The 13,758-nt window shown below is 38.6% G+C and overlaps 1 protein-coding gene across 4 annotated transcripts in view; it reads right to left on the bottom strand.

Moving 5' to 3' along the window:
* Positions 1-13,758, bottom strand: part of gabrb4 (gamma-aminobutyric acid type A receptor subunit beta4) — a 152,538-nt gene that overhangs the window by 49,742 nt on the left and 89,038 nt on the right. For all 4 annotated transcript variants that reach the window (XM_061897862.1, XM_061897860.1, XM_061897863.1 and 1 more), the window contains exons 3-4: positions 12,221-12,288; positions 8,841-9,061 (exon numbers count right to left, since the gene is read on the bottom strand). In XM_061897862.1, coding sequence (XP_061753846.1) covers positions 8,841-9,061; positions 12,221-12,288 — 289 coding nt within the window. The remainder of the gene's footprint in view (positions 1-8,840; positions 9,062-12,220; positions 12,289-13,758) is intronic.

Raw genomic sequence — 13,758 nt, forward strand, 5'->3', positions numbered from 1 at the left:
GACTTCTCTAGTATTAATTGAACAAATTGCAAAAGACTCAGCAACACATATTTCCAGAATACTGTGTAATTATGCGATGAAAAGAGACGACTTTTAGCCGTGAGCGGTGCTGGAAGAACTTGTCCGCTACAACCGGTGACGTCACGCGCACGCGTCATCATACGCGTCATCATTCCGCAACGTTTTCAACAGGATACTTTGCGGGAAATTAAAAATTGCAATTTAGTAAACTAAAAAGGCCGTATTGGCATGTGTTGCAATGTTAATATTTCATCATTGATATACAAACTATCAGACTGCGTGGTCGGTATTAGTGGGTTTCAGTAGGCCTCTAAAAGCAGATGTTGTGATGAAGTATCCACTTCCGAAGGTGGGTCGCGTCTTTTCCTGCACACACAAATGACATAGCTCACCCAAAGATGTCGTAAAAGTCGCAATCAGATCGCATTTAGGTCACATTTGCTGTTAGACTGTGGTCACATCTATAACGGTCAGATTCCAATTGGATTCGGACTAACAATTGACGTGGACCAAATCTGATGCAAAAAGGTCAGACTTGAAACATTTTGGAGTGTTTAGACTGGCAAAAAATATCTTATTTGTGTGACTTGAAGGCAAAAACAAAATCTGATGTGGTGTACACTGTAAACAGGGCCCTAGAGGCAAATTGGCTGAGTCCGTTATGAGTGCTGCCTAAGTGTTGCTCGAGTGTTTGTTTCTTCGCCAAGTGTTTGAACCGGTGCCAAGTCTACAAGTGGATGTAACATCGATCGTGTGAAACAAAGGTATAAAAATATGGTACCATTTAATTTCATGGTAATCAGTTTGCGGTATTTGTTCGGAAACTCCTGTAAAAAAAAAAAAAAAATCAGTATCCATCCCTTTGCATCTGAATGTAAACAGGTAGAATGCTATACATAAAACAAAAACACAAATTGTAACTATTTTTCACTTCCTCACATTCTATTGTATTATTGAAACTAATGCAGTAAAATGATTTCAATTAATCAATTAATTATTCAAGAGTACAGACCATTGATTCCTAATCTATATTACTTGATGCTCCCGCCATCAGTGTGTGAATGTGTGTGTGTGTATATGAATGGGTGAATGTGGAAATAGTGTCAAAGCGCTTTGAGTACCTTGAAGGTGGAATAGCGCTATACATGTATAAACCATTATTATTATTATTATGAACAAAAAGAGTTAAACCAACAATTAATATCTCCACCCCCCCAAAGAGTCGTAAATGAAACGTGTATAGCAGGCCATTGTAGCTGCATGAAAAGAAATGAGGAACAACCCATTTTTCAAACCTGTTAAGATCATGTTTGGAGGCAAAATTAGTTGACTTTAAGTGAGTGATTAAATAGAGTATAGGGGTGAACGGCCAACTACAAAAAAATAACCTCCAAAAAATCCTTTTTGGTGAGGACGGGTGGTCCCGACCTTATTGTACTCTCTGAGGGGTGGGCTCATTGTGCCACACACGTCTAATCTCAATCTAATTAAAATGCTTTGCAAGAGCTGTGCTCCGTAAGCATTACAATGAGATCATTGTTTTTCTTGTACTTTGATTTTAACTTTTGTAAAAAAAAAAAACGGCAATGATTGTTTTGAAACTTTGAAATATTATTGATGTACACAACAATCACAATGGATCAGATATTGTTAAGATAAAATATTAACTATGTCTAATTTGGGTCTTATTACCGTATGTATCGTTTCTTCTGGACTATAAACAGCTACTTTTTTTCCATGGTTTAGAACCTTGCGGCTTATAAAACAGTTCAGTCAATGTTTTTCTTTTTCTTCGCTAAAGGCTATAATGTTTTTTATTCAACAAATAATTTTCATATTACATTGCAGGTGCTACAAGGTGAAAATGTACTTTCTTTTCTGTGCTTTAAACCGGAAGTATAACTGTCCATAGCATTTCTCATCAAAATGATTCTTCATTCATCACTCCAAGCAATGTTTGTATGTTTTACAATTTTCCCTAAAAATATCCATACTTATTAATCATTGCAGGTAAGATCTCTGTAAGAGTGTCTGCATGCATATTTGCATGTGCTATCGTTAGCATTAGTGAAAATGCTACGGAAAATACAAGTGTCTGTATTAGTATAATTAACTTACAATGGCATTCTTTTTAAATTGTTTCAATTTTGTAATTTCATCAAAATATTGCTGTGGAGTTATTGAGTCTGTTTAGCTGATTGGAGCTTATTCTTCAGCTAGTGCGACCCTGACAATGACTCCAGCCACTTTACTGGTGTTAAAGAGACCCTTTGGAAACAATTAAGGTGTGTAAATAAACATTTACAAAACCATAGGGTACCAGAATATATCTGCAACTTGTAGTCGGGTGGGTACATTTGATTTTTTATTTTTCAAAAATTTGGTGGCCGCGGCTTAAATACTGGTGCACACTATAGCCCAGAAAATATCAATCAATCAATCAATCAATGTTTACTTATATAGCCCTAAATCACTAGTGTCTCAAAGGGGTGCACAAACCACAACACAAACCACTACGACATCCTCGGTAGGCCCACATAAGGGCAAAGAAAACTCACACCCAGTGGGACGTCGGTGACAATGATGATGACTATGAGAACCTTGGAGAGGACCGCATATGTGGGCAACACCCCCCAAGGGGACCGAAACCAATGGATTTCGAGCGGCTCTAACATGATACTGTTAAAGTTCAATCCATAGTGGATCCAACACAACCGTGAGAGTCCAGTCCAAAGTGGATCGTGTCCAAGGAGAATTGCACTTTTGTTTTGCGATTTTGCCTTTATTTTCTGTCTGTTTTGAATAATGAAAAACTGCTCGCAAGAAGTGGCTAACCATGTAGGTAATGGAGAGTCATCTATTTTGCCACGACAGCCCTCTAACACAGATTACATGTCTGGCATAACAGTGCATTTATCCTCGCTCACTATACAAGGCGATTAGACAACAATCTTTACAGACTGAGAAACAAGAACATCTATAAACTATTACGAATGGGCGATCATAATATTTGTAAAGTATTATCCCACAGTTCACGTTTTGTATGTACACAACTAGCTCTACTGTGATTATAGCTGTGATATCAAGCACTACGGGCTCAAGGTATCAGAATCAATATCATGGTGACTTACTTAATGGACATTTGTTCGTTTGGTGGAGCTAACTGGGGCATCTTTCCCGGGTCATTTTGGGTTGCTACCACTGCAGGCTTTGTTTTTGTTCGAACAATTTTTCATTTGCTGTCTTCGACTAGGGATTTTCATAGTCAAATCTGATTTGTCATATTTTGCCCATAGTCAATAAATAGTGATGCTATGTAATACTGTAAAGTGACGGATCACTATAAGTGTGAGTAACATCACATGATTCTCGATGACCGGATTTGGGCAGCCAGTTCTGTGTCTGATATCATATGATACTAATATCTTCATACTATTATCTTTTACTTATTTTCTTTTTTGCTTTTCCGGAGGACTTGTTACATCACACTATAACAAGCGCAGTTGTTGTATACTTGATGTCTGCTGTAATATTAAGTTAACGATAAAGTTAACGTACCAATGATTGTCACACACACACTAGGTTTGGTGAAATTTGTCCTCTGCATTTGACCCATCCCCTTGTTCACCCCCTGGGAGGGGAGGGGAGCAGTGGGCAGCAGCGGTGGCCGCGCCCGGGAATCATTTTGGTAATGTAACCCCCAATTCCAACCCTTGATGCTGAGTGCCAAGCAGGGAGGTAATAAGTCCCATTTTTATAGTCTTTGGTATGACTCGGCCAGGTTTTGAACTCACGACCTACTGATCTCAGGGCGGACACTCTAACCACTAAGACACAGATTAGCAATATTATGTCTTTAATGGAGATACTGCTTTTAAATAGCAGACAGCATCAACAAATGAGCTGCGTTAAGAACATGACATTACTACCAAAAATGGTAAATGGGTTATACTTGTATAGCGCTTTTCTACCTTCAAGGTACTCAAAGCTTTACATTATTTCCACATTCACCCATTCACACACACATTCACTCACTGATGGCGGGAGCTGCCATGCAAGGCCCTAACCACGACCCATCAGGAGCAAGGGTGAAGTGTCATGCTCAAGGACACAACAAACATGACGAAGTCGGTAGTAGGTGGGGATTGAACCAGGAACCCTCAGGTTGCTGGCACAGCCACTCTACCAACCGCGCCTCGCCGTCCCTCTCGGAATTGCTGAATAAGATGTGGGTCAGAAACAAAGACTTGTTTAGAGAGTTGTTTTGAGGGAATTTTTGGACTGAGAATCTTAAGAAATGTCTCTAAACTCATCTAATAAGCTCTATGACATGATGAAAGGAGTTTTAAATCCGAAGGAAAATACCTTTGTTTGTTGCGATCTGCTGCTCAGATCTTCACATGTTTGTTTTTTCATTCTCAGTCTGACCCGTTTATTTCCTGTTTTTGTCCATCACTATTGTTACACATCAGTCCACCTGTTAGTCTCGCCCCGCACACCTGCTACTAATTTTCACCCTCCTATTTAAGCTCACCTTTTCTGTTTACTCATTCTCGGATCCTAATTTGCCCACGCGCAACAGTGACGACTCTAATCATTCCATGTATGTATTTTCTCGCTAGCTCTCACGCTAAGCCACTTTATTTTCCAGCTTTCATGCTGAATGTTTTTGTTTACTCTTTTGTGTCCTCGTACCAAGTTTTAGTTTTCCTTGTGTTTTATCCTAGCTTTCATGCTAGCGTCTTTTGTTTACCTTTTCTCTTTACACCAGTGTTTTTGTTCATAGCCTTTTGTTATTAAATAAATACCCTTTAACTTACCTTGTTGTGTTCTGCTTCGACGCATCCACGGGAAAACCACACCGGCATTACCATGCCGAAGAAGAGTCCTCACATTGTTCATGCTTCGAGTAGGATTGGTATTGTTGTGGACATGCTTGCCAGTTTTGCGGAATACAGAGTTATTGCTAAAGAGTTTAGAGCACACATGTGTAGCGTCAAGTGGTTTGTGTATGCTTTCTTCTTTGCCTTGTCATATATCTACTTCATTCTCTTCTGTCACACTTGTTTTTGTTCCGGAGTCCGAATGAAGTCACATTCTGCATTGCCTGAGCTACCTTTTTAAGCAAATCTATTTTTTATTTTTTTCTCCCGTAAATGCACTTGAAAATTTTCAATTATTTTAATTTGTGAAGCAAATATACAGTCCCCTATTTATTACAGTTCTTGCGGGTCGCGTCCCGCGCGTTGAGACAAGCGCATGCGCGACACGAAGGGTCCTCTGTGGTGGCACCCAGAGCCGGCCCAAGGCATAAACGAACTAAGCGCTTGCTTCGGGCCCCGCGGCCACCAGGGAGCCCCCAAAAGCAATTAACAAAACATTATTGTTTTTTATTTTTTGCATGTACGCGTCTGCACTCTTCCTGTGACTGTTGCATCTGCAGAGCGGAGCTTTTCCAAGCTCAAATTAATAAAAAAACTATTTGAGATCTTCCATGGCTCAAGAAAGACTGAGCGGACTGGCAGTGATTAGTATTAATAACAAAGTCGGCCATCAGATTTCTTACAGTGATGTCATAAATGACTTTGCCTCCAGAAAAGCCAGGAAGCACAGGTTTTAAGGAGTGGGTGGAGTGGTGTGGGTGGTGAAGAACAGAGGTACAAAACTGTGATGTGAAGGTCAAATGTGTGAATTAAGGTAGTTTATTTTCAATTTTTTCCCCCCAATATTTTTGCACATCGTTATGCACATTTACATAGTTTTAATATGTAGTAACTTTATATTTGTTTATAAACAGTTATGTTACCTTGTTTCTGGTAACTTTGTTCATTAATATTATTTAAGTATTTGCTTGATATTTAATTTAATTATGTTGGTTTTTGTACGATTGAATTTGTTCCTTTTTATATATGTTTAAGTGATTTTATTGTTGCACTGAATGGTTTTTCTTGCACTACGAATTAGTTTTGCACATTGTTATTTCAGGTTTTTGTTACCAAAAATAATAAAGTGAACCAGAATCAGCTTTATTGTCCAGTTATGTTTAACACACATGGAATTTAACTTAAGTAGACTGCGCTCTCTTTGTACAAAGTAAACATTAAATATGAAAAATTAACTAAAAATATAGACTAGTAATTAAAGACTAACATGTACAAGACTGATGAGACAAGATGACACTTTTACTGTAAATACAAAGCTTTATCACTTGGACTGTTCAACCCCGCAATGAGTTTATAGGAGGTGTGTGAATGATCAACAATCAATATTATTGGCAGAAATAGAGGGCCCCAAAATCAAATTTTGCTTCGGGCCCCATGGAGGATTGGGCCGGCACTGTTGGCAGCCACCTACTCGAGAGATCTGGTTTTCAATCCCATAATCTTGGTGTGTTGGTCTGATTTTCCAAAGGCACGACCAGATTAGGTTTTTCAAGATGTTGTAGAATGCTTCCTTTGAGCCAAGTTATTTGGGAAATCAGTCTAATTTAGTGCATGGAAACGTAGTCAATGTCTGACGATTCAACTGTGAGGTTGATAGTCGAATCAAACTTCTCATAATCAAATTATCAAATCTTCGACTATTTGAAGACAGACCCAACCGGTTGTGATGCAGTCTTCTTTGCTAGGTACACGCACCTCTTCCATCGTTAACACTGTGTGTCACTCAGTGTCGCAATTTTTGTCAGCATGGCTTGGCTAGTTCCGAATTTACACCACTAAGTCATGCCAGTCCTGACTTAGCTCAAATTTTTTGACCGGTAGTTCTTCTTACGTATATTGAAGCTCAAAAAGATAACACCCTTATTTGTCCCAAAACATTTGGCGTCATCTCTCACATCGTCTGCCACTTGTAGTGGTAGCAAACATAGAACATCTCAAATGCTGTTGTTGTTGAGAGAAGTAGTGTTTGTTACTGTGCGCCCAATGAAATCAATGCTTAAAATGAGGAAAACACAGTAAATATTGTAAGATATGAATGTGTCTGATACAGCATTTATATAAAATGTTATTGGAGGTTTTTGATGATTTTTAGAGGGCTTGATAGGGCAAAATAGGTCAATCCCCATCACATTGCTTTGTTAGTTGCCTCTTGCTAGCAGTTTTTCATTATTTATAACGCACAGAAAAGAGAAACGTGTGTACTTGTCTCACACAAGAATTGTAAAGGATGGGCAAAATTCCCAAATAAGAGCAGTTCTCCTTTTAAGCATCCACTTTTTTCACCAAGACACATTTCTATTAATGTGCTGGTGTTTGTGCGACCTTCCAAATACTTAGTCGTGAAATGAAAAACGAGCCATTTCATCTCCTCATGTTTCAGAGCAAATTCTGTAATTCAGAGCGTCTGAACACTGATTGTCACATTAATAATTCATCACTTCATGTGAACTTAACTTGTCACTGCCATTTTTATTCATAGAACAAAACACTTTTTCAGCTTTCGTCACACCATCATCACAATATATTTTGAGGACTGGTATTAAGAAGAGCAACAATTAATTCAGGTGTTGAAGACACCTTAGGACAATGTGTTACTTTCAGAAACCCCAAAGGGATCACAGATGGTTTCTCTTTGTGTTAATTATGTAAGATATGAAAATGTGCACTTTTGCAATCAGAGAAAAGTGACACATACACTATATTGCCAAAAGTATTTGGTCACCCATCCAAATGATGAGAATCAGGTGTCCTAATCACTTGGCCTGACCACAGGTGTATAAAATCAAGCACTTAGCAATGTAGATTGTTTCTACAAACATTTGTGAAAGAATGGGCCGCTCTCAATGATTTCCAGCGTGGAACTGTCATAGAATACCAACTGTGCAACAAATCCAGTCGGGAAATATCCTCACTGCTAAATATTCCAAAGTCAACTTTATAATGAGCAAAATTAAAAGTTTGGGAACAACAGCAACTCAGCCACGTAAACTCACAGAGAGGGTTCAGCCGATGCTGAAGCGCAAAGTGCAAAGAGACTTTCTGCCCAGTCAGTTGCTACAGAGCTCCAAACTTCAAGTGACCTTCCAATTAGCCCACGTACAGTACGCAGAGAGCTTCATGGAATGGGTTTCCCTGGCCGAGCAGCTGCGTCCAAGCCGTACATCACCAAGTCCAATGCAAAGCGTGGGATGGAGTGGTTTAAAGCACGTCGCCAATGGACTCTAGAGCAGTGGAGATGCGTTCTCTGGACTGATGAGTCACACTTTCCAATCTGGCGATCTGATGGATGAGTCTGGGTTTGGAGGTTGCCAGGACAAGGCTACATTACAGACTACATTGTGCAGAGTGTGAAATTTGGTGGAGGAGGAATTATGGTGTAGGGTTGTCTTTCAGAAGTTGGGCTTGGCTCCTTAGTTCCAGTGAAATGCCCCAGGATACAAAAACATTTTGGACAAGTCCATGGGATGCCACTTAAAGTTCACATGTGATTAAAGGCAGGTGGCCAAATACTTTTGACAATATAGTGTAATTGAACGAGCTCAGCTCTGGGTTACTCCACCTAAAGTGCACAACTAGAAATTTATTGGATACACAAGAACAATGCAATGACATCCAACACAATTGTTGTTTGAAAATATAACAGACATCAACAATAAGCATAGAAAAACAAGGCAGTATAAACAATCCTACCATACTGTGTTTTGACAGCTTTTTACAACATATATTGAAAGATTTTATCATTAAGTACCTATTGTTGTGGACCAGGAGTATGAACAATATTACTGACATGATATATATAATTATAGTTAAAATTCAAAATGGAGCAGATATCTAAAAATCATGTGAATGCGATGCGGTGATTTAAAATGTTCTTACCTCAGCCCGTACAAGACAGTGCCGTCGGGATGTAGTCGGATCATGCGGTTTTTGACTGTCACGCCATGAAGAAAGGACTTCTTGTCATTAAGGAAGTAGGTGTCTGGGAGCCAAAGCTGATCTGCTACACGATTATCCAGAGTCAAGTTGAGGTTTAGCTCTCCATAGGCCAAACGCTTATCTCGCCAACTTTGCTGGAAATACATTGTGATGGTATAGTCCTGGAAAATTGGGAGAACACATTTTTGAAATTGGTAAACATGTCTGTATTTAAGTGCCCAACAAGAGCAGAAGTCTTAGTTGTCATGTTTGATGCAACCAAGCAACAAGTTATTTCTTGGTCAAAACAAACAACCTAACAATAGCAAAAGCAAATAACATTGTTTATGTAATCTGTTAAGGATACAACTAATGTAAATCTATATATTTTGATGTACATATATATGTGTAAATGTATACATACATATTACATCAACCCATGTTCTACTGTTTGTCCCTTTCAGGGTCCCGGGGGGTGCTGGAGCCTATCTCAACGGCACTCGGGCGGGGTACACACATATATATATATATATATATATATATATATATATATATATATATATATATATATATATATATTAATATACATATATACATAAATATACATATATATATTTATATATATATATATGTATATATATATATATATATATATATATATATATATATATATATATATATATATATATATATATTAATATACATACAGTGGGGCGAAAAAGTATTTAGTCAGCCACCGATTGTGCAAGTTCTCCCACTTAAAATGGTGACAGAGGTCTGTAATTTTCATCATAGGTACACTTCAACTTTGAGAGACAGAATGTGAAAAAAAAATCCAGGAATTCACATTGTAGGAATTTTTAAGAATTTATTTGTAAATTATGGTGGAAAATAAGTATTTGGTCAACCATTCAAAGCTCTCACTGATGGAAGGAGGTTTTGGCTCAAAATCTCACGATACATGGCCCCATTCATTCTTTCCTTAACACGGATCAATCGTCCTGTCCCTTTAGCAGAAAAACAGCCCCAAAGCATGATGTTTCCACCCCCATGCTTCACAGTAGGTGTGGTGTTCTTGGGATGCAACTCAGTATTCTTCTTCCCCCAAACACGACGAGTTGAGTTTATACCAAAATGGATACATGGATGATAAAGCAGAGGATTGGGAGAATGTCATGTGGTCAGATGAAAACAAAATATAACTTTTTGGTATCATTGGAGCGAACAGCTTGTAGGGAGGAGGAGCTTCTTTTCTGTGTTTTTGTTATGGCATTTATAACATAAAATGTAGATTGTTACTCTGCAAGCTGACTCACATTATTGTCAGCATTTTCCTATCTGATTGGTTGATCGGAAGCCAAATTGAATAAAGTGAATAATCTGTAGCGATCTGCACAATGTCTACTTTCTTCCTAGTTTTTTAAATTTTGTCTATAGAAATACCGCATCTCTGGCGAGTTATGAAGTATAAGTTGGTTTTGTATTTGTATTTGTCATGGTATTAGATAAATATTGATTCAGAACTTCTCCAGATTATGTTGTAGTGGAAATGTGTAAAGTGACAACCCATCATCGATGAGCCGTTAGATTTTTACTTGTTACATTCGGCCCAGCTCCAAATTTACTGTCAGCTTTCACCAGTTACAGCTTGTGGAAAATTATGCAATTCTTCAGGTTGCTTGCAGACATGCCATGTATTGCTTGGATTTAATTGACGTCATGTTCGGCTGACGTTACCCTCATTAAATATGCATTGTGGTCAAGCTTGCTCTGTTCTCAATGGGTAATGGCGTTTAACATTTCTTGAAGAAAAAATGCCCGATGCTGTGTTATTTTCGGCTGTACGAATTGTTCAAATCGCAAAAAGGATTAACATTTCTTCAGAGTTCCTGGAGAGGTAATTAAAAAAGGGCGGAAGAGTACAAGATTTTACTAAACAATGACAAAAAAAGCATGCAGCTTACACTCCAGTCCAAGGGAGCAGGGTCGAAGAATGCACAAATTTGCAGTGATCACTTCGTTAAAGGTTTTTTTGATATACTTTCAAAGTTTATTATTTCCTATGTAAGTATTACCTTCATATTTTTTGTATTTCTTAAACACATGTTTGTTGCGGGTGTTTTGAAAAGCTAAATAAACGAAAGCAAATGTGAGCAAGACCTAAAAGAGTTAAACTTTTATTAAAGGCAGCATTTCATAAATGAAGCTTTCAGCACATAAAATATGTCGAGCTCTATAGTTATATTTTGATAAAGAAAAACACGCTACTCGTAAAGGGCACGTACAACAATAGCAACAAAAATGGCTTATCGAGACTTGAAGTTAAATCATGTAATGCAACCTTACTTGAGCAAAACCAATGCATATTTATCCAGTATTGAGAGTCTTGATACCAAGTTCCTTTACCAAGTCACACACAAAGAAGCTGTAGACCTCCATGCTTTTGCAAGTTTTCATCTGATTTGTCGTTTAGAAAGGCGTCTGAAGCTCATCAGTTCGATATGTATGAGAATGCAAACGATTTATAATCCTTGATATCACTCGACAAATCTTTTTTGATTAAGTATAGGGATCCAGTCCATTGCATTGTTTGATTCTTTTGCTCGTATCTGTTTTTGCAGGAAGATTCAAGCCCCTTTTGTACTAATATCGTTTGCGTGCTGCTTGCAGTCAACCGCCATTGGATTTCACTCCCGGGAAGAAGTCAAGTGTCGGGTGGAAGATAAAGAGCTAACTGGGTTAATTTAAAAAACTCATAACAACTTATGTTTTTTTTCCCACAGCATAACTGATTACTGCCCACTGCAGACTTCGATAAAACATCACTTGCTGTACTCACTCTGCGGTTATTAAGATGCCGACTGATAGAATCTTGTTATAGTCCTGTTTGGATGAAATATGACTCATAATACTCGCAAATAAAAGGGAAGTGTAGCCAAGCTTTTTTTCTGTGCTACTCTCTCCATTATCGGGTCTAAATTGGCTGTCAAAGTTTACCAACTTGGTGAAATTTGCCTCAGCCTTCTTCTTACCCAGGTGAGATGCATGATTTATGATATAGAATAAACTTCCAAGGAGCAGGGAAACGAACAAACAGTTGACCATTCGATGATGTAAACATAGCAGCATAAACTGGTGATCAAGTCGCCACTATGAATAGTTTGTCTGTGTTAGCTCTTATAATAACAATATCACTAATACTTGGTTGATATTCAAGTCATGAAATATAAATGGAGTACTGTTGGTCCTTTTTTGGATGGTTATTTATTGGGTTTTATGGGCGGAATAGAGGACCTCTATGAAAGACTTGAGGTGGAATGATTGTCCACTGTCGTACTCACCATGTTTACTTCTGAGATGGAATCGATGCTTGCTATGTTGATGCTCATCCCAACAATGACTGGAGAACCTGAGGAAGAACAAAAGAAGTGAAGTGAATTATTTTTATATAGCGCGTCAAAGAGCTTAACACAGTGAAACACATGATCTACATCTTTAAGCTACATTTAAACCAGTGTGGTGGCACTGGGAGCAAGTGTGTAAAGTGTCTTGCCCAAGGACCCAACAGTAGTGACTAGAATGACAGAACACATTGCTGGAACGTCCGCTCTACAGTAGGGAATGGACCGATATATATATATATATATATATATATATATATATATATATATATATATACACGGTGGTAGAGGGGTTAGTGCGTCTGCCTCACAATACGAAGGTCCTGCAGTCCTGGGTTCAATCCCAGGCTCGGGATCTTTCTGTGTGGAGTTTGCATGTTCTCCCCATGAATGCGTGGGTTCCCTCCGGGTACTCCGGCTTCCTCCCACCTCCAAAGACATGCACCTGGGGATAGGTTGATTGGCAACACCAAAAATTGGCCCTAGTGTGTGAATGTGAGTGTGAATGTTATCTGTCTATCTGTGTTGGCCATGCAATGAGGTGGCGACTTGTCCAGGGTGTACCCCGCCTTCCGCCCAGTTGTAGCTGAGATAGGCGCTAGCGCCCCTCGCGACCCCAAAAGGGAATAAGAGGTAGGAAATGGATGGATGGATATATATATATATATATATATATATATATATATATATATATATGGCCCAATTCCTTTGTGTTTCTTGCATGGCAGGAGGGGGGGTTAAACACTTTGCAATGCAGTCTGCTGAAAAAGATGGAAAGAGCCACTCTACATAGAAACTGACGCTGTGTTCAAAGTTGGAATTGCCACAAAACATATTTTAAGGTACTCCACACTTTACTGCAATCTGGCGGCTGAAGTAGATAGTGCACCCCCCCATTTGTCACATTTCATGTGTCAGATAAAACGTGACCGATGGGGCCATATGAATCCCCTTCCTATTGTACAAACTGAGCCACGCCGGTTGAAGATCTTGTAAGTTTACAAAAAAAAAACATATTTGTGTACACTGTTACCTGAAAATATGATATCCAAGTACAAAGAAACCTAAATTTACAAACCCCTCTATTTGCCAATTTTTCAGTTTACAGACTTTTAGATCAAGCCAAATATGCCTCCTTATGCAAATCACATCTATGTGTACGAATCCTTCATTCATTCATTTTTGTGTCCCGCCTGCAGCCATTGTTTGTCGTAAAGCGCAACATTTTTGGAAAGGCGGTGCCATGTCACTTGCTGCGCAGTACACCACATTACTAATCACTTGGCAGTGCTTCAGTGTGTGCATTTTATGTGTTTTTCTTGCCTTTTCACAAGTGTTATCCCTTTTGTTAACACAATTTTACATCTGAAAAAGACAACAGGCGAGCATGGAAAGGAGGGAATCGTTGTGGAGTTAAAAAAACAAACTGGCGCAGACTTCGTACCACAGCAAGTTTTAATTGTGATAAGACCAGACTC

Source organism: Nerophis ophidion, linkage group LG04 (genome assembly GCF_033978795.1).
Source record: "Nerophis ophidion isolate RoL-2023_Sa linkage group LG04, RoL_Noph_v1.0, whole genome shotgun sequence".
Taxonomy (NCBI): Eukaryota; Metazoa; Chordata; class Actinopteri; order Syngnathiformes; family Syngnathidae; genus Nerophis; species Nerophis ophidion.